General features: G+C 34.3%; 1 protein-coding gene across 2 annotated transcripts in view; it reads left to right on the top strand.

Annotated features, from left to right (window-relative positions):
* The window catches only part of LMBRD1 (LMBR1 domain containing 1), a 133365-nt gene that overhangs the window by 21814 nt on the left and 90453 nt on the right, over positions 1 to 21098 (top strand). The window contains exons 4-7 of one of the 2 annotated variants that reach the window (XM_081140026.1): positions 9694 to 9791; positions 12106 to 12173; positions 15940 to 16028; positions 18459 to 18532. The exons of the other annotated variant lie outside the window; for it this stretch is intronic. Of the exons in view, the coding sequence (XP_080996152.1) occupies positions 9694 to 9791; positions 12106 to 12173; positions 15940 to 16028; positions 18459 to 18532 (329 nt within the window). The remainder of the gene's footprint in view (positions 1 to 9693; positions 9792 to 12105; positions 12174 to 15939; positions 16029 to 18458; positions 18533 to 21098) is intronic. 2 annotated transcript variants of the gene reach the window in all.

The raw sequence follows: 21098 nt of genomic DNA, 5'->3' as shown, positions 1-21098 counted from the left end.
TCAGTGCAATGACATGGGAAAATTAAAGTACTGAAAGAATTGACCTGGCATCTCATTAAATTCATATCTTTTTGAGGCTTTATTGTCTTGAATATGTCTCTAATATATTTCATTGCTTATCCAGACAAGATAGATTGGGACTAATTTTGGGGACTGTTTTTTGATTCAAGTTTGTAAAGTTCTTTTCGATGAGGTAATAGTTGTGTCCTCCTATTTCCTGCTTTCCCTACCACCCTTTTTTTAATAAACAATTTTTAATTTTTCAATTACAATTGACATACATTATTATATTAGTTTCAAGTGTACACCCCAGTAATTATACATTACATAACATACTAAGTGATCATCATGATAAATCTCCCACCCGCCCTCTACCCCATTTTAAAAGAATGTTCTTTATCATAGGTGGAATTTTCTAAGTGGTTTCTGCTTAGATGAACTCAACGATTCTCTAGAAAATGACTCCTTGAGATTTAGTGGCCTAAGAATTTTTTTTTCGAAAGGGAAATATTAAGAAAACAAGTGCTTTCTTGTAGCTAGTGTGACTTGTACATTCTTTCTCTAAACAAACTACTAATTTGTCAAATGCATATTGTAAACCTTCCTGAACACTACAGGAGAGAGGGACACATGCTCTTGATCTTCTTTTTTACATTCCTGGTTGTGCTTTTTGAATGCCTTTAAATCCTTATCTGAGGATATATTTTCACTGAATTTTGGGGGGGGGGGGAGAGAGAGAGAAAGAGAGAGAAACATCCATCTTTATAAGAGAGAAACATCAATCGGTTGCCTCCTGTACAAGCCCCAACCGGGAATCGAACCTGCAACCTAGGTATGTGCCCTGACTGGGAATCAAAACTGCAACCTTTTGGTGTACAATATGATGCTTCAACCAACTGAGCCACTCAGCCAGGTTTTCCTGACCTCTCTGATGTTTATATGCCCCAGGGTTCAACCTTTGGAGCTTTCTTCTATCTCTGTTAACTCCTTGGTGATCTTATATAGCTGCTTGATTCTAAATACTATTTATAGGCTAAACTCCCAGATTGAAATCTTTGTGCAGACCTCTCTTGAACATCATATTACTATGTTCATTGTCAATTTGACAACTTCTGTGAAGAAGTTAAAGACATTACAAATTTAACATTTCTTAAACTACTGACCCTCAGTCTGTTATACGGTATACATTTCCTTGTTTCCATGAATAGCAACTAGAAGGATAGAATTGCTCAGGCCAAAAACGTTGGAGTCATCATGAGTCTTTATTATTTCACATTTTGTATGTAATATGGCAGGAAATTTTCTTGTGTTTGATTTTCAAAATTTAGCCAGAATCTGACCACTTCTCACTACTGTCTTAGTCAGTTCTGGAGGCTGGAGACTCTACGATCAAGGTACCGAGAGATCCAATGTCTCGTAAGGACGTGTTTCTTGGTGTTCAGATGGCAGCCTTCTTGTTCTGTCCTTACATGGCAGAGACCAGAAAGAGAGAAATTCTGCAAGCTCTCTCATGTCTCTTACAAGCACTACTTACATGTAATTAAGATTGAATGATCTGGGGATGATTTTATACATGACCAAGTAAGAAGGTTGGTAGATCTCTTCAAAAGCATGACAAAATTGATAAAAGAACAACTTAGTGTTTTGGAAATCAACCAAAGGTGTACAGTCTGAGGAGTGTTTATACTTGAAAACCGGTAAGGACAGTGGTAGTCTAGAATTTTAGACTTGGTCTGTTACCTCCCCTGTTTCCACCACTGCCCTCTGCAGCTTGGTTATGTTTTGAACTAAAGAAAAATTAAAATGCAACACCTCAAAATATATGAGCTGGAGCTAAAGCAGTGCTTAAATTTCTCTGTTAGAAAAGAAGTCTACATTTGTAAACATCTACATTAGGAAATTAGAAAAAGAAAAGAAACTGAAGTCTAAGCAAGCAGAAGAAAGAAAGTAGTGGTTAGAGCAGAAATCAGTGAAATAGAATACAGAAAAACAGTAGCAAGAAATCAATTAAATGAAAAACAGAGTCTTTGAAAAATAATAAAATTAGTAAATTCTCTAGCTTGATTGAAAGGGAGAGTAGTGGGGGAGGAATGGGCAGGGGGAAAAGGAGGGAGAAGGAGAGAGAAGGGGGGGAGGAGGACCTGGGAAGAGAGGGGAAAGAAAGGCAGGGGGAAGGGAGAGAGGGTAGAAGGGGATCCATGTGGGAGAGAGGGAAAATACAAATTTTGAAAATAAGGAATGAAAGTGGGGACGTTACTGTCAACCTTACAGAAATTAAAAGGATTATAATGGAATATTATGAAGAACTTCATACCAAAAAATCAGTGTTAAATTGTTAAATTAAGTGGACAAATTCCTAGAAAGACATAAATTACCAGAACTGAAGAAATAGCCCTATAGCAAGTAAATAAATGGAATGAATTGTTTAAAATCTTCTCACAGAGATAACTCCATACCCAGATTTCTTCACTACTGAATGCAATCACATATTCAAACAAATTATATTAATCCTTTGCAAACCCTTTACATGTACGAATTAAGAGGAAGAATTAAGACTTTTCTCAGCTGACATGAGATCTGATATGTAGAAGATCTTAAGGGATTATATAAAGACAAATAGAACCAATAAGCAAGTTTAGCAGGGTCACAGGATGCAAGATCAATATGAAAATTAGAAACTGACAATTCAAATAAAATGAATAAAAATTCCATTCACAAATACCTGAGATTACATTTAACAAAAGAACTGAAAGACAGACTGAAAACTACAAAAAATTATTGATAAAAATTAAAGATCTAAATAAATAGCTATTTCATGTTAATGTATTAGAAGACATTATATTGTAAAGATGGATATTATGGCAATTTTCCATCAGATTGACCCACAGCCATTTATTAATTTTTTTAAAGAAATTAACAGATCCTAAAGCTTTTGTAGAAATGCAAAGGATCTAGAGTAGCTGAAAACAATTTTGAAAAAGAATAACATTAGAGAATTACACTATTGGATTTTAAAACTTACTAGGCAACACAGTTAATCAGACACTAATATTGCAGATGGATATGGGTATATTGAGCCACAGAATTCAGAGACCAAAAATAGTTCTTTACATTAATGGTCAATTGATTTTTCAGCAGCTGTGGCAATTCAATTTAATTCAATTCATTTTCACCAAAAATTGTTGGGAAAGTTGGATAATCACCACCACCATCCCAACAACATTGAGCCTTACCTCACATCATACACAAAATTTACTCAAAAATCAATCATAGACCTAAACTATAAAAGGATAAAATTTGTAGAAGAAATTAAAGGACATAGCTTCATGATGTTAACATAGAGAAAGAGTTCTTAGATATGACATCAAAAGCATTATTGATAAGAAAACCCTTGATAAATTTTACTTTACCAAAATTAAAAACTTTGTCTTTTAAAAAGATACAATTAAAAAAATGAATATAAGCCACAGACAGAAATTTGCAAATCATATATCTCATAAAGGGTTTATAGTCAGAATATATAAACAATTCTTACCAACCATTAAGTCCACAAACAATTTAAAAATGAGCAAGAGATTTGAATAGATATTTCACCAATAAGATATATAATTTGCTTATAAGCATATAAAAAGATGTTCAACATTGTTAATCATTAGGGAAATTCAAATTAATTCCTCAGCGGGATACTACTACACATCCACTAGAATGGCTGTTTTAGCTCAGGCTGCTACAACAAAATACCATAGACTAGGTGTCTTAAGCAACAGACATTTATTTCTCACAGTTCTGGAGACTGGGAAGTACAAGATCAAGGTGCCAGCAGAGTTAGTTCCCGGCGTGAGACCTCTTGGCTTGCAGAAGGCTGCCTCCTGTCCCCCTCTAGAAGTAGGCCTTATGAGAGTAGGGACTTAGCCATATTCATGACCCCTAGAATGATACCTGCAACATACTTAGTAGGTATTTGTTGAGTTGAATACATTTTACCAGGGGAGACAATTATGTGAGGGTTTTTTGTTTTTAAAATTCTTTCAACTGATGTATTACATGGATAGGTTATTCCTAAACCAACTTTGCATTCCTAGGATAAACCCAGATTGGTCATTGGCGTTTTGGGTTTGTTTTTAAATCTTTTGCTGTATTTCACTTGCTGTCTTGCTTTGGATTCGTTTAAAAAACAGTTCATAGTTGAGACTGTTCTATAATTTTCCTTTATCTTATTCTTGTCAGGTTTGACTATCAAGACTCTACTAGCTTCATACAACAAAATGAGAAGTGCTCTCTCTATTTTAGAGAATACTGTGGGCCAGTGGCCACTGTATAGTTCTCTTCCTCCCCTAACCTGTGTACATGCTACTGATAACTAAGCATGGCAGTTCGTACTGTTATTCCCAGGGAACTATGCACATATCTTTTGCTTCTTACTGTGCAGCTGAACTCTGCAGGTTTAGAATTCTTAATAGCTGTGTGGAAGTACTTCTCTCAAGGAGGAAATAATAATTTCATTGAATGAGGAGGTATGATTTCTACCTGACCATTTTTGTCTCCTTTCTTTCATTGAATGAGCAGGCAATATTGGCTGGAGTGATTATGCTGCTAATTAAGGGAAGCAGGGTGACTGCCACACAGTAAAGAAAAGGGGAGGTATATCTTGAAACCAGGGCATCCTTTGGCACCTCATGATTCCCATGTTCAGTGGCAAAAGTTAATTGAGATCTGTTACACTCCTCACAGGCAGGACCACCAAGGGCTCAGGATAGCTCAGGAGTGAATGTCTGGGTTCCCCCATCTCGTACAAATTCTGTTTCAGAAATTACACCTGGCTGCTATTAATAGTTTGGAAATACATGGTGTAGTGGTTTTAATAGTGTAGTGGTTTTTCTTTCTCAAAATAAGCCTGGAGATAGGCTGTCTAGGGCTGGTATGGCAACATCATGGCATCATGAGGATCCTCAGCTCATTTCTCCTCAGCTTTCTATCCTTAGTACATGATTTCCATCTTAAGGTCACCACAGAATCCAAAAAGGTGGCCTGAATTTAAGCTGTCATGTATTCATTTCAGGAAGGAAGCAGGAAGAAGGGGGAAGTACTAAAGGGGAATGCCAACTGAAAGGAAAATGGGTATTGGATATGCCATTTAGCAATCTTGACGCCAAATTTCTTCAGCTGAGTAAATGGGATAATTTTAGAAGGCTTTTAGAGTTCCCAAAATATCTTTATACTTTGACCCTTTAAAACAAAAAGGCTTTGTAATTAATTATACTATCACAATATTGACAATATTCTTTGTCTCTGTTTTCATTGGTAGTTGGAAGGAATAAAGAGTGTGTAAAAATTCAAAAGCCTAATTTATCCAAGTTAGTTTTCATGTGAATTATAATTTAATGATAAACAGTTCTTAAAAGGTAGATTGTTTGCTTTGTGTACATTTTCAGAAGTCATAAGAATTATCATGCATTCTTTGCCACAGTTTTTGTCCATGGCCTTTTTGTCCATGGCTCTCTGTTCACTTGTTTATGCTAGTTCTTGAAAAGTTGTTTAGAAAGTGAACTTGTTTTATGAGTTTAATTTGTTTTTGTTTTTTTAAAAGAATTTTTATGAGTTTATTTAAGCCAAACTGACCACGTATGCTGGGAGCCAGATCTCAAATGCTCCCATGAGTTTAATTTTTGCCAGTGTCTGTGGACATGAGATTTTAAAAGTTTTTTTTTATATGTTTTCTTTTATGTTAGTGGAACTATTAAACCAAATAGTCTGTTTATCTTTTACTTGGTAGTAGTAATATTTTAACAAAAAACATTTATAAGTAAGCATACTTTATAAAGATGTCAGAATATTAGAGTGTCATCACTGTTGAAGTTAAGAATAAGTTTCCTTTGAAAATAGCTATTAGTTTGAAGTAGAACTTGAAAAGAAGCACTTTCTCTGTTTCATGATAGTGATAGAAGCACTTTTTTCCTTTACAGATGTATAAGCCTAACTTGACATTAGAACTGATCTGAAACATACAAAAATGTTAACTTAATTCTGTCTTTATAGTATAACATTTATGGGTTAAAGGCAGAAATCCTAACAAAGATAACCAGAAGATAGCTTAGAACGTGGTGTCAGGGAAACAAAGACTTAGAACAATTGTTTCATGTCTACTTTGAGCCACAGACTGCTGAGGGGGTAATATAGAGTCTCTAAGAATAGTGTGTGTTCCCCTCTTCCCGCAGGTGTTGATTTCTAGAAACCGTCTTTTCTGACTGTTCTACCAGCACTATATAGGAATTTTGCTTGCTGTACATTCTCATGTCTCTTTATAGTCAGCAGCTGCCCAACCACTTTTTTGACTTGTGTCATGACAGATTAGTTTCCCCAGTTTTAGAACTTCGTTAAGTTCAATCACAGAAAACGTACTCTGGTGTCTAGGCTTGTTTTATTTAGTATAAGGTCTGTAAGATTCTTCCTTGTCTCATGTATCTGTAACTTCTTTTTATTGCTGGATAAGTAGTCTTTTGTAGGAATATAACACTCAGTTTGCTTATCTGTTCACCTGTTGATGGACATTTGGATCACTTCTAACTTTCGTCACTGTGAATAATATTCTGTGAACATTCTTGTGAAAATGTTAATGCAGCTACCTGATACTGTTCAACTCTTGCATATCTTCTGGAGGGCCTGCTTGTGTGGTTGACCCTTGACCAACTCCTGGGAACCTAGCCCTTGGGATGTTCCGTATGTTACTAACTGATAAGGTGGTTTTGTACAGCTGAATATGAGCATTACCAGGTTGTCTGGATTGTGTATAACATGATTTATGGTGAATACTTGTTTTGCCTCTTGGCAAGATCTGTAGTTTTGGTAATCATAGATTGTTATCCAGTCAACTGTACACCTGCATTACAAGTCCATAATAAAAGCCTTGGACTATGCAACTGAGGTAGGCTTCTCTGGGCGGAAACAATTTGAATGCTAGAGGATTAGAATTGTTGGGTCATAAGGTATGTTTAACTTGGTAAGAAACTACTAAACAGTTTTCTACAATAGTGTATCATTTTATACTCTCCAGCAAAGTGTGGGAATATCAGTTGTTCTGTGTTCTTGTTAACACTTAGTATTATCAGTTTAATTTTAGCCACCTTTGGAGTCTGTAGTATATCATTGTGGGTTTAGTTTGCATCTTCCTTATGACTAACAGTGATGAGCACCTTTTAAAACGTGATTTTTGGCCATTTTGTTTATCTTCTCTGGTGAAGTATGTGTTTTTTGCCCATTTTAATAAATGAGTTATTTGTATTTTATTACATTATAGGAATTTTATACCTTGTTACGTTAATTGAATATGATGGTAACTTATGCAGTTATAAGATAATTTATCACACAAGTTCAGGAATACTAGGAATGTTTATGAAATATTCATTAGGCGCTCTGGCTAGCTGAAGGGCGAGACCACAGAGTAGTAGAGACAAGTGGCATACTGATCTTGAACCCTAACCTTACTGCATCTGTTTATCAAAGTTTTTGGTATGTGGCTTTCAGCTCACAAACTCTGTTATGCTATTTCAGGTTTTTTCCTATTTTATATAACTTGATTATTTTAATCATAATAGTGGTATGATATTTAGGATGACTTATTGCCCTGTACCTTTTATGTTTAATTTTTTTTTAAATATCTTTATTGATTTCAGAGAGGAAGGGAGAGGGAGGGAGAGATAGAAACATCAATGATGAGAGAGTCATTGATCGGCTGCCTCCTGCACTAGCCTGACTGGGGATCAAGTCCGTAACCCAGGCATGTGCCCTGACCAGGAATCGAATCGTGATCTCCTGTATCATAGGTCAATGCTCAACCGCTGAGCCATGCCCAGCCAGGCTTTTTTCAATTTTTTAAAGCTTTTAGAATACTTTTTATTTCCATTGACTCTTAGATTTGTAATAGAAATGTTAATTCTAGCTACTCCCTGATCTGTAGTAGAAACAACAGTATTCATTACCCTTAATGATTTACTATCTTTATTAGTTTCTCATAACATTTAAAGGCTGCATAAATTTCACTAAATAACTGTAGTGCCAAAATTCAGTATGCTGACAGTCATTTTCCGATTGCTCAGTATAAATTAACTCTGACCTTTCTGTTCGTTATTTAGGGCTCTATTTGCTATGAATTTTTTAGCTACATTGCATTTAGTGGGGGCTGTTTCATAAGTGGCCTCCAGATAAATGAGGTAGTGCCAGCAAGTATTAAGTCATGTTTAAAAACTCTGTAGCTCATACAATTATTCCTTCCAACAGAAGAAGTAATTGAGGTTTTATTATACATTTTTAACAAATGCTTTCTTTTACAAAGGAGCTTAATGATTATCATCCTGTGTTTGCTTTATGTAATTATATTGTTGCTCTTATTTTCCATGAACTTATATATAGGCAGGTAAATTTAAAAACACAGATGATTTGGAAAGCAGATTTCTTAGGTTTGTTAAGTCTCAAAAAGTTGTTTGTGCTGTTTTTATTGTTAAATACACTCTGTTTGGCCATTCACATTTTAAGTTCTATATGAATTAAAAGAAATATTTTGATTTGCTACTGGTTGAAAGTATCTCAAATCCAACATTACTTTAAAGCAGATAAATAGTAATTCATAGTAGTTAACTTCGAAACTAATTTTACTGTTCTATTGTACTTCTTTTTTTAAAATATGTTTTTATTGATTTTGGGGGTGGTGGAGAGAAACATTGATGTGAGAGAGAAACATCGATCGGCTTCCTCCTGCACACCCCCAACTGGGGATCAAGCCCTAAACCTGGCACGTGCCCTGACTGGGAAATGAATCCTCAACCTTTTGGTGCAAGAGAGACCAAACCAACTTAGCGACACCCAACGAGGGCTCTATTGTACTTCTTAACTTTTCTCTACCTTGATTTGAATAAGATCATTTTCATAACACTGCATATTTTAAATTTAGATTAGGGAAATTATTTGTATTAAAATGACAGTATAGCCTGGCTGGGCGTGGCTCAGTAGTTGAGCATCAACCTAGTACCCAGGAGATTGTGGTTGGATTCCCAGTCAGGGCACATGCCCAGGTTGCGGGCTTGATTCCCAGTTGGGGGCTTGCAGGAGGCAGCTGACTGATGTTTCTCTCTCACATCAATGTTTCTCTCTCTCCCTCCCCCTTCCTCTCTCTGAAATCAATAAAGATATATTTAAAACAACAACAAAAAGACAGTATAATTATAGCTATTTCTTTAACTTGAGTGACTGGCAGCTGTAACAGTCATATCAACTGTACTGGATTTTAAGTTGGAAGGAATATGAAAGTTGAAGTTCATTTAAATCAGATAGATGGTTCACAAGAAGTTCTTAGCACTGTGTTGTTGAGTACATAGTAAAAGCTCAGATGTTAGCTGCCACAGGTGTTATTGGCAGAATTATTGTGATTGTTGTTAAAAAAATGCTCCATAGTTTACTTGAATTATGTTTTGCTATCTAATAGTGCTATTGATTTCTTGGGACTGGAGTCAGAAAAGGCTAATTTGGATATTACATATACACATAGAGTTATCAGTATAGGGGTCAGAGGGGGCAGTGAATTTGCTATGTGAATATATACATATAAATATAAAATACTTATATATTCATATATATTTATATAACAGTTTTAAAGTTCATAAAGTTCATATGTAGAACTCAGTTTATTATTTTTCTCCACAGCCTTATATTCTGTTATATTATTCTGTGTGTTCCTCTGGATCCCTTTTGTCTACTTCTACTATGAAGAAAAGGATGATGATGATACTAGTAAATGCACTGTAAGCATCATTATTTTAGAGGTCTCACTTTAAGGGGAGCGGGAATGATTATTTCCTCCTTTTTCAAAAAATGACACGACTGTTTGAATTTATTCTAGAGCACTGTTGTTTAATAGAAATATATTGTGAGCCACATGTGAAATTTTAAATTTTCTAGTAGCCACATTAAAATAAGTACAAAGGAACAGTTGAAATTATTTTAATGATACATTGTATTAAATGTCATATGTTCTAAGTATTAACCATTTCAGATAGAGTCATAACATATTATTAATGAGATACTAAATTTCTTCACACTATTTTAAATTTAGAGTGTATTTTATACTTGAGTGCATCCCAGTTTGAATTAGCCATATTTCAGGTGCTTAATAGCTGCATGTGACTTTTGACTGTTGTTTTAGACCCATTCTAGAGCAGGAATCAGCAAACTTTTCTATAAAAGGCCAGGTAGTATTTCAGGCTTCGAGGGCCATGTAGTCTCTGTTTCAGCTACTCAGCTCTGCTGTTGTAGTATGAAAGTAGCCAGAGGAGGTGGTACTTAATGAACATCATGTGATCCAGTAAAATAGGAGGTGGGCTACTTGTAGCCGACAAGATAAAGTTTGCTTGACCTCTGTTCTAGGGCACAAAGGAACACTAGCAGACTATTCTTACTAATCCAGGATAACACGGGTACAAAACCCTGATAAATATAGCACATATGCATGTCCCAAACTGCAGACCAGTATCACTTAAGTATTGGTATAAACATCTTAACTAGATATTAGCAAATCAAATGCAAGGGTATCTTAAAAATACATTAATAAAGTACAACTGAGTTGGACCTATCTCTAGTTTGCATGGGTGCTTTTGAATCAGCACATCTGTTAACATGTAGTAATTTAAAAGGTCAAAGAAGAAATTGTATGTGGAAAGGTATTTGCCAAAATTGAACATTTTATTTCTGATTAAGGGGAGGGGAAGCATAAAAAGAATAAATGCCTTTTGTCTTTTTATTGAGTTATAGGAATTTGTTTTATACCTTGTTTATGTTTTATATTTAAGTGCAAAAACAAATATATATTGACTCAAAAGCCAGCATTATGCTTAATCATACTTGCTAAAACCTTAAAGCATTTGCATTAAGATCAGGAGCAAGTATATCAGTAATATTTTATATGATTCCCAGAGTGGTAGTCAGTGTAATTTGTGAGAGGAAAAAATAAGATGTTTAAATATTTATAAAGAAAGTCAAAATTATTATTTGCAGATACTCTGTAACTCTGTATTTGAAAACCCAATGTATGTAAGGTAAAATGGCTGGATACACATTTAATGTTAAAAATTAATGAAATACAAGCTTTCTCAATTCACTTTTCTAAAGTGCATCTTCTCTAGTCCTTTGCGTGATCTTAAGATCCACCTTACCTTTATGTTTCCCTCCTAAAGACTATCTTAACTCCTTTGAGAACAAGAATTTATCGTATGAAGCATGAATTTAACTTTTAAAAGGTCATTTTTAGAGAGTTCAGTAGGCTAAGAGACAGTTTTTTCTCACTGATTTAACTTTTTCTTTGAGATGAACTTTTCCATATTTAGAATGTTCAGCTTTGTGTTTTTCTTTATATTTGGATGACATTGTGGGCACCAAGCACAACACAAACTTTAAAGACCTGAGTTCCTGGTTTCAGGTTCTTATTTAATCACTTGCTGCCTATGTGACTTAGGGCAAATTATTTAACCTCTCTGGCCCTCAGCTTCTTTATCTCTAAAGCAGGGATGAGCATATCTGTCTCAGGGTGGTTGTGAGAATGAAATGAGTCAATATATGTAAAGTGTTTAGAACAGTCCTAGTATGATACATGTTTTATATATTTATGTATGTTTTTAATATAAATAAATATCTTACATGTTTTATATATAACATATACACATAACATGTGTACATACATACATGCATATATATTAAATATTATATTTATTTGGTGAGTTGGAGTAGGGACATTGTAGATTCTTATTGCTCCCTATTTGGGGGAATAGTTTATTAAACATTCTAATAATTTTACTAAAGACGCCCATTGGAGAATTAATTATGCTTTAAGTGTACTGCTTTCACAAGTTCTAATTATTGAAAAGATTTTAAAATCTAGTGTAGATGCTTAAGATGTGGCATATACATTGGTTTTCTTTAATTGTTAAGATTTTTTTAACAAGGGAAACTTTACAGAGTTAATATAAATGTACATTTGATGTGAAAATACTGTTATAGTGTAGTAAGACTATTATATTTCAAAGATCTTACTAAATGCTATGCTTTTTCCCCCTTGACATCTAGCAAATTAAAAGGGCACTTACATATACATTGGGATTTGCTGTGATTTGTGCTCTTCTTCTTTTAATTGGGTAAGTCTTGATTTTTTCCCCCTTGAGAATAAAAATGGCATTATTTTAATATTAACAAAAGAAAAAACAAAATGTGAAGAAAACTAACAAGCCACTTTTCATATCACCACAAAGCAATAACCACAATTAACCTTTTTTTAATCCTCGCCCGAGAATACTTTTTCCATTGCTTTTCAGAGAGAGTGGAAGGGAGGGAGAGAGAGGGAAACATCGATGTGAAAGAGACACATTGATTGGTTGCCTCCCGCACACACCCTGACCGGGTCTGGGGATCAAGCCTGCAACTGAGATAAGTACGTTCACTTGACCAGAATCGAACCAGGACCCTTCAGTTCACGGTCCTTACTCTAACCACTGAGAAAACCGGCCAGGGCAACCTTTTTTAATTTTAATTTTATTTATTTTAAACTATATCTTTATTGATTTCAGAGAGAGGAAAGGAGAGGGGGAGAGAGAGATAGAAACATTAATGGTGAGAGAATCATTGATCGACTGCCTACTGCACGCCCCAGACTGGGGATGGAGCCCACAACTGGGGCATGTGCCCTGACTGGGAATCAAACCCCGATCGCCTGGATCCTAGGTCAATGCTCAATCGCTGAGCCACACTTGGCCGAACAACCTTTTTTTTAAATGTTGTTTTATCTCGATATTTTGTATGTGCTCAGATACATGCAGAGTGCCCCTCCCTCATATATACTCCCTCCATGTTGTTATTTTACATAAATGTGATTATATTTTATGTAATTCTTGATAATCTACTTGTTGAAATATTGTAGGCATGTCTTCAGAATAATAATGCAGATCCATCACTTTAGTCTGTATCGCATTTCCTTAAGATATAACAATTCATCTGATCTTATAGTGGTGACTACTTGGACATTTATGTTTACAGTTTTCCCATTCTTATGAATAACACTGATGAACATTCTTTTCCATGCATCTTTTTAGATTTGACATCTTAGTCTTTAAATTGTTGAATCAACCTTTTTAATACCTTCTTCCTTAATTTTATACTAATATTAATAAAGTTTTGCACAATTTCTTTTTTTTGGATATTTTTTCCATTGCTTTTCTGAGAGAGTGGAAGAGAGGGAGGGAAAGGAGAGAGAGAGAAAGAAACTTCAATGCAAGAGAGACATAGTGACTGGTTGCCTCCTGCACACACCCCGACTGGGGATGGGGAGTAAACCTGCAACCCAGGTACGTGCCCTTAACCGGAAATCAAATCCACCTTTCAGTGCCCAGGGCAATGCTCTAACCACCAAGCAACACTGGCCAGGGCCGCACATTTTTTATACTTTAAAATATTTTTCTCTTTGGAAAACATCTATCCTTTTTAATGAGAGACATTTATTCTTTTTAAAATAAGTTTTGATTTTTTTTTCATGTTAGCAAATAATATGAGGTGCTAATAAGTTTTTTAAAGTTTTTAAATTTTAAAATTTGGTCTCAAAAATTTCAATACATGAAAATTTTCATTTATTGAATATAGTTTGTGAAGGGAATAAAACTGGTCAGTAACTTTTTATAGTAGTAGTTGTTCTTAGAATGCAGATGCCCTGTAGTCAAGGCATATTTCCAGTTCCCTTTGCGTGCCTTGGTGTGACATGAAAAATAGTACTTGTTGAAAGGACATTTTAGCTATTGAACATACTTTTCATTTTTGGCCTTTTAAAGAAAGGTAAATCTAGTTATGTGGATTTGTTTAGTTAATGTGGGGGTCCCTATCTGTAAACCTAAATTATCTATAACAGAGATTAGCAAACTTTTCTTAAAGGGTTGATAGTATTTTAGGTTAGAATTCCATGTGGTCTCTGTGGCTGCTCACTCAGCTCTTGTAGCTCTAAAGTAGTTATGGAAAATACATAAACAAAAGGACATAATTGAGTGCCAATAAAGCTTTATTTGCAAACATAGGCAATCAGTAGTTTGCCAGCTCCTGATTTAAAACATGACTGAGAACCATCAATAAAACCACAAATCTTTACAGCTACCAGAATATCTGTCCCAAACAAAAGGAATGCTGAAGCTTATTATAAAATTTACTGGTCTTTTTTATGGAAAGTCACCTTCAGTCCTCATTTATACAGTTTACATTTTGCACAATTCTAATAAGTTTTAAATGATTCTCTGGATGATATTTATTTATTTAGAAGTAGTATATTAAAAGTGAAGCAAATGGTTCCTTGCAAATACACTAATAAGAAGCAACAGTTTGTCTAGCCATTTTGAACATTACATTCACTTATTTTCCAAAATATTTATTGTGTGCTTGTTATGTTCTAGATACTGTACAAGGTACTGATGAAACAGCATTTAACAGAAAAGACAACTCCTCCTCTCATGGAGCATACATTTAGGAGGGGGGTGGGGGGAGCAGAGAAAAGAAAATAAACAAAAAATAGATTGTGTTGGGGGTGTGAAATTTTAGTAAGAGTGTAGTATTAGAAAGATACTTGAAGGAAGAGAGGGAGCCATGAATACAATGGAACCTCGGTTCTCTAACTTCATTCATTCCAGAAGACTGCAAGAGGTGATTTGTTCCAAAACCATATCATTTTTTCTCATTAGAAATAATGTTAATTGAGTTAATCCTGTACAGACCCCCAAATTATTTTCTTTTAATATTTCTTATATACAGTACATGTCTAATGTTTAGTCTATAAACAAACACTTCTTAAAGTTATTGAACCACCCCCTACTAGCCTTAACTAAATCACTTTCAGCACTTGTTCCAGGGGTGTCTTTCAGGAGGTCAGCATGCAGCATCTTCGCTTTTTCACATATCATTGCCTCTAAAACTCATTATGTGTGTGTATTGGTAGAATCTTTGAAGATACAAAAAAATACTAAGAAGAAAGTAAAAGTCAACCCTGGCTGGTATAGCTTGGTTGGAGTTTCATCATGTACACAGAGAGGTCTTTGATTTGATTCCCAATCAGGGCACATACCCAGGTTCCATCCCCTGTCAGGGTGCATATGGGAGGCAACTGATGCGTGTTTCTCTCTCACATCAATGCTTCTCTTTCTCCCTCTCCCTCACCTTCCTCTCTCTTTAAAGTCAATTAAAATAACACATGTTCTCGGGTGATGATTTAAAAAAAAAAAAAAAAGTAAAAATCATTCCTAATCCTACAACTACGTACTTCCTTTCTATGCATATAAATATATTAAAATCATTACATATATTTATATTCTGATTTAATACAGAGATTCTTAACCTTTTTTATGCCATGGACCATTTTGACCATCTTTAGTCTGTGGCTCCTTCTCAAAATATTATTTTTTTTAATGCAGAAAATTGCCCGGCCGGGCGTGGCTCAGTGGTTGAGTGTCGACCTAGGATCCAGGCGATTGGGGTTCGATTCCCGGTCAGGACACATGTCCCGGTTATGGGCTTGATCAATGACTGTCTCATCATTGATGTTTCTGTCTCTCTCTCTCTCCCTCTCCTTTCTTCTCTCTGAAATCAATAAAGATATTATTTAAAAAAAAATAAAAATAAAATAAAGTAAATAGGATTACAAAGAAAACACTGAATTCAGTAATAAAACTATTAAAACAAATTTGTAATATACTAAACACATAGGTAAGAAACTCCTCAGACCCTCTGTACATGGTGCAGATTTGATTTGCTAGTTCTCTTTTTGGGAAAGCTGATCTTTGTTTTAAAAAATTACTAAAAATTGAGTTTCAGACTGTTTGTTTTCATTTTACCTTTTATCTTTAAAACCATTAAACAGAGCTGTTTTCTCCTTTGTAGTGCTTTTATTCCATTGAATGTTCCCCATAACAAAAATTCTACAGAATGGGAAAAAGTGAAGTTCTTGTTTGAAGAACTTGGAAGTAATCGTAAGTATTCTTTAAAAAAACAACCATCCATAATAATTTATATTTCACGACCCTTTGGACTTTTTGAGCAGCCTGTTACTGCACTGTTAAGAATTTTTTTAACTTGTGCTTAAAAGTATGCTGGGCAAATTAGGTTTGTGTTGTTAAGACTCACTTTTAGTTCTGTAGCTATTATGTAACTATTCTCTTGACTTCTTCATAAAATTACTTTGTTGAAAACATGATCTTCAAAGTATTTTAGCATTGAAGGTATTATAATTTCTATGTGATCTGTAATTCACTTTGGATAATTTAGAAAAATATGTTAAAGAAATTTGCTAGATATATTGGTTTTTAAAATTTTTAACTAATGAAAGAACCCTATATGGCTGTTTGATCATGATTAAGTAGTCTGTTATGAATTGTAGAATATAAAATGCTGAACTTTCATGTGAATGAAATAATATTTTATTACCAATTTACCTCGCCAAAACATTTTGAAATTGTTTTTCTAGAAGCTTTCTTTAACTTAGTCAACATGACGTAGGTTTTTAGAGGAAAACAAAATAGGCTCAGGAGGTTAGGTTAAGAAAGTTTTTTATTCATTGAAAAATACAGATGGTGTTAAAAACTGATATCAAATAAGAATGTTATTACTCAGAATTTTATGTGCATTTGAACATAGTAACTTATTTTCAAAGAAAACTAGAATATTTTATAAACATGCTCAGAATTTTTATTGCTTTTGTAGTTTATTTTTATTTTTTAATCCTCACCTGAGGATATGTTTATCGATTTTAAAGAGAGAGGAAGGGAGAGAGAGAGAAGCATTGATTGAGAGAGAAACATTGATTAGTTGCCTCTTAACGCACCCTGGACGGGAATTGAACCCGAAACCCAGGTATGTGCCCTCACCTAGAACCCACAACCTTTTTGATGTATGGGACAATGCTCCAACCAACTGAGCTACCTGACCAGGGCTGCTTTTGTATATTCTTTAATAATTACTGTACATCCTTTGATGTACAGTTCTTTCTCTTTATCCAAATACAATATTAAACATTTATTAAATTAAGTCTTGGAATCTCTGTTGTATAACTTCTTAATTTTCTTGCTTTCCACTTAAGATTTCATCTTGTAAATTGTGGTCCATTAATATCTTGCTGATACCAGCAGAAATAAGGATAGCAGGCCTGGCATTTACTAATACTGAATTGTCAGGATTTATGCACCTGATCCTATTGCTGAGAAATAAATTGCTGCTTTTCTTGCAGTTAACTCTTTTAGGTCTCTTGAATAACTACTCTTCTGCCCTAAACATTTTTCTGTAAGTTATGCTAGTTTTTAAATATTAGTATAATTTGAATCACTGATTATATAGGTAGCATTGTTATAATTTCTGTAATCTCATTCCCTTTAGTCTTAACATTATTTTTTAAAATCTCAAATCTGACACCATATCCTAGAGTACATTTTGCTTACCACTATTAGTAGTATTAACTTTTTTGATTGGCCAAATATGTTAGTATAATACTCCATTTTATCAATTCTAAGATGCATATTTTTTCACATTTTTAAATCTTTGATTTGTGGATGTATTTTGTAAGTGGTCAAGAAAAAAACAGCATCAGTGTCTGATTTGATAAAATGTAGTATTTGTAGTTTTAAAAAATTAAGGCTTAAAAATTTGCCTTGCATGATTTGTGCATTTGTTAATATGCTCTCTTGAAGTGTTACATAAAAACTGAGGTGCAGGTTTTAAGAAGATACTATTCTAATTTTATCATTCATTATGAAAAGGTTAATACTGATTCATTAAGTTAATCAAAATCATATTTACTTTCACAGGGTCTGCATATTCAAAAAATTAGTATTACTCCCATTTAAGAATATTCAAATTTGCATGGTATTTTATTGCATAATCTGGTATGTTTATTTGAAAATGTCACCCCTGCTCCTCACTCATTGGCTTTTGTTTAAATCATTTCTGCAATCTAACTTGTTAACATAATTTTTCTGTTTTGGTGTTATGTTTTTCTATTTTCTGTTTGCTTCCCTCCCTCCCCCTTCCAGATAGGCAGGCTAGCTCCTTTCAGTTACAAGGTGAAATAAACTCTTTAAGATATTAGTTTTAGGCTGTATATTAAAAATTTATTTGAAAATTAAGAATAAAGAAACTGGGAATATCAAGATTGACGGGAGAGGGAAGAGTCAAGGTCAGTGGATTTCCTGTGTAGTGCTGTTTCTCTCAAGGTCTGCCCTTGAGAAAGACCAGAAACACTTTCCTTCACTTGGAGTTTTAGCACTTCAAGAATGAGAGTATACATATTGGGTTTATTATTTCAGAATGTGTAACAGACCCACCTTTTATATTTTTATATTGGTTTGTTGAATATAAACATTTGAATAGTGTATCTGTACTTTTTTAACAGTGTTTTTCTTCCTTTGCAGATGGTTTAGCTGCCTTGTCATTTTCCATTAGTTCTCTGACCCTGATTGGAATGTTGGCAGCTATAACATACACAGTAAGTATTATGGTGATAATTGAGTTAAAATTAGAGAATCACTCTATGAAGCAATTATTTTTACCTTAGTCATATACAGGGTGGGGCAAAAGTAGGTTTACAGTTGTGAGTATGTGAAACAGTTTACTCTTGTATTGTTATTTTTTATTATATTTTCCATATGAACAACTGTAAACCTACTTTTGGCCCTCCCTGTATTGAGTTCAATTCTTGTTCTTTTCTTTAATATCTTAATGTTTCCTTCTTCATTTTTCTTGAGTTTACTTAAGAAGAGGGTTAATTTTTAACTACTTAGTCATAATAATTTTATCTATTTTTGAAATTTAATATTCAGAAACAAATGTTATAACTTGTGAACCTTGAAGGTTATATACCATGCAATAATAGATTTAGTGATTTATAAGCATATTAGAACTCTGAACCATAGATCAGTACCTGTTACTGATTCAGTAGATTTATCCTACTTGGGGATATTTTTAGCCTGACCGGTGTGGCCCAGCGGTTGAACATCGACCTGTCCTTCAGGAGATCAAGCTTTGATTCCCGGTCAGGGCACATTCCTGGGTTGCGGGCTCAATCCCCAATGGGAGGCATGTAGGAGGCCTCTCATCATTGATGTTTCTATTTCTCTCTCCCTCTCCCTTCCTGTCTCTGAAATCAATAAAGAGTTATTATTATTTTTTAAAATCAGGTATTTTACATAGCTTGATATTTCTTTAGTATATGGAATCCAAGCTCTCAGAGACTTTTTTTTTCAGTCTTTCTGGAAATGGTAACGTAAAAATTATAATAGCCTGACAAACTTGTGTATAGACTGCTCTTCTAGGTTTTTGCTCAAATTATAGAGGAAAACCAATAATAAATGCTTCTTTACCCATCTCGCAAAAGAGAATTATGCAGGAAGCTTTAAATTACCTGGAACCTTTTCAGATTAATGGAGTTTATGTTTAGGACATCTTGATTCTTGCAAAGATGGGAAATAACTGGTTATAAAGAAAACCTTTTTGATATTTTTAAATATGTTTTTCTTTAAACATATAAGAAATGGACTATAGTGTAAGAATCTAGTTTTTTAGATAGTCATTTAAGTGTCATAATGTATAATGAAGTCTAACATACATGCATTTTAATATATTTCCGGTGCTGATTTGGGTACTCAAGTTTTATTATTCATTGTCAGTTTTGATTTTGCCATGTATTACTATACAGGGAATTTGCCATCAGATATCAGTGGGTTATTATCCTCCCATGTCACAGAATATGTGCATAGCATGAGTTGTCTTTTAAGCAATCAACAGTTAATAACAAATTAGGAGTTAGACCTGGACTCTAAATGTTGTTCTATGATAGAGTTGTTATGCTGACCTTGGATTTGTCTTTTAACTTTCCAGGTCAGTGTCTTCCCCATTAAATGGGAATAGACAATGCCTCTTAGGATTTTTGAAGGTCAGATGATACTGTTTGTAAAAGTGCATTGAAAACTATAAGGGAACTGAATATGTAGCAGTCAATAAAAGATTAGGGTGAAAAAATGGAAAAGAGGAAACCAGTATGTAAAGTCAATATCAAGAAGTATGAGTGGTCTGAAGTTTTACCCTACTTGCAGCTTCTTCAGATTCATTGATGCTGGCCAGAGAGGCAAGAGACAAAGAACTTTCTATTACTTATAGTAACAGCAGTAGCCATGAAATAAACGTTTTCTTGTGCTGGTTGCCTGAGCCCCAATTTCCATGGGGCAACATGAAGAGCACCAGATGAGACTTTCACATAGAATAGAGGAACCTTGAGTTTAGGGAAGCTGAATCTTTTATAATGGACAGTAAACATGCCTGCTGTTTGCTTCAAAGGAAGGTGCTATCTTTGTCTTCCAAGGCTATTTGTTATATAAACATCTTTGAAAAGATAGTACAGAGAAAAAAAAAAAAAGGCAGTTGGTGCCTGGCTTGCAAGATGTGCAGAAATGAGAGACCCATGGAGAATTGCCCCCTGCAGTCAAGTGGTAGATGTGGGCAGAAAAATAAGGGGATAGGCAGTAGCAGAGGCCCGTTCTGCTGTAAAGGTCAGGAGTGGCTTCTCTAACATCACTCAGAGGGCTGAGTAAAATGAAAGAGCCAGCCATGAGGGAAGAGTAAGTGCAAAACCCTGAGGTAAGTGCACGAATGTTGTGTTTAGATTATAGCAAGGAGGTAGAGCCAGTGTGCTGTACTCAGTACATTCAGAAGAATGACTGAAGTTTAGATGAGAAATAGCCAGAGGATGTGTTATGTAGAGCCGTATAGACTATGGTTAGGATTTTGAATTTTACTTTGATTGAGATTAGAAACCATTGGAAGGTTTTCAGTAAAAAAGCAGTAGACTCTGAATAAATAAGGGGTGATAAGTGGGATTGGAAAAAAGTGAAATTATTAAAAATATTTGAAAGATCTTATAGGAATGATATTATTATAAAGATATATATTTCAAACTAATACCATATTTTATATTCAAATTGAAACTGTGAAAATTATCATTTAAGCAATAAATTAAACCAAATAATTATACTGACTTAGTCAAGAGCTTTACTTTT

The sequence above is a fragment of the Miniopterus schreibersii genome (assembly GCF_964146895.1).
Source record: "Miniopterus schreibersii genome assembly, chromosome: 6".
Lineage (NCBI taxonomy): Eukaryota > Metazoa > Chordata > Mammalia > Chiroptera > Miniopteridae > Miniopterus > Miniopterus schreibersii.
The sequence above is the reverse complement of the archived record's forward strand: the minus strand, read 5'-3'. Positions and strand labels throughout refer to the sequence as shown.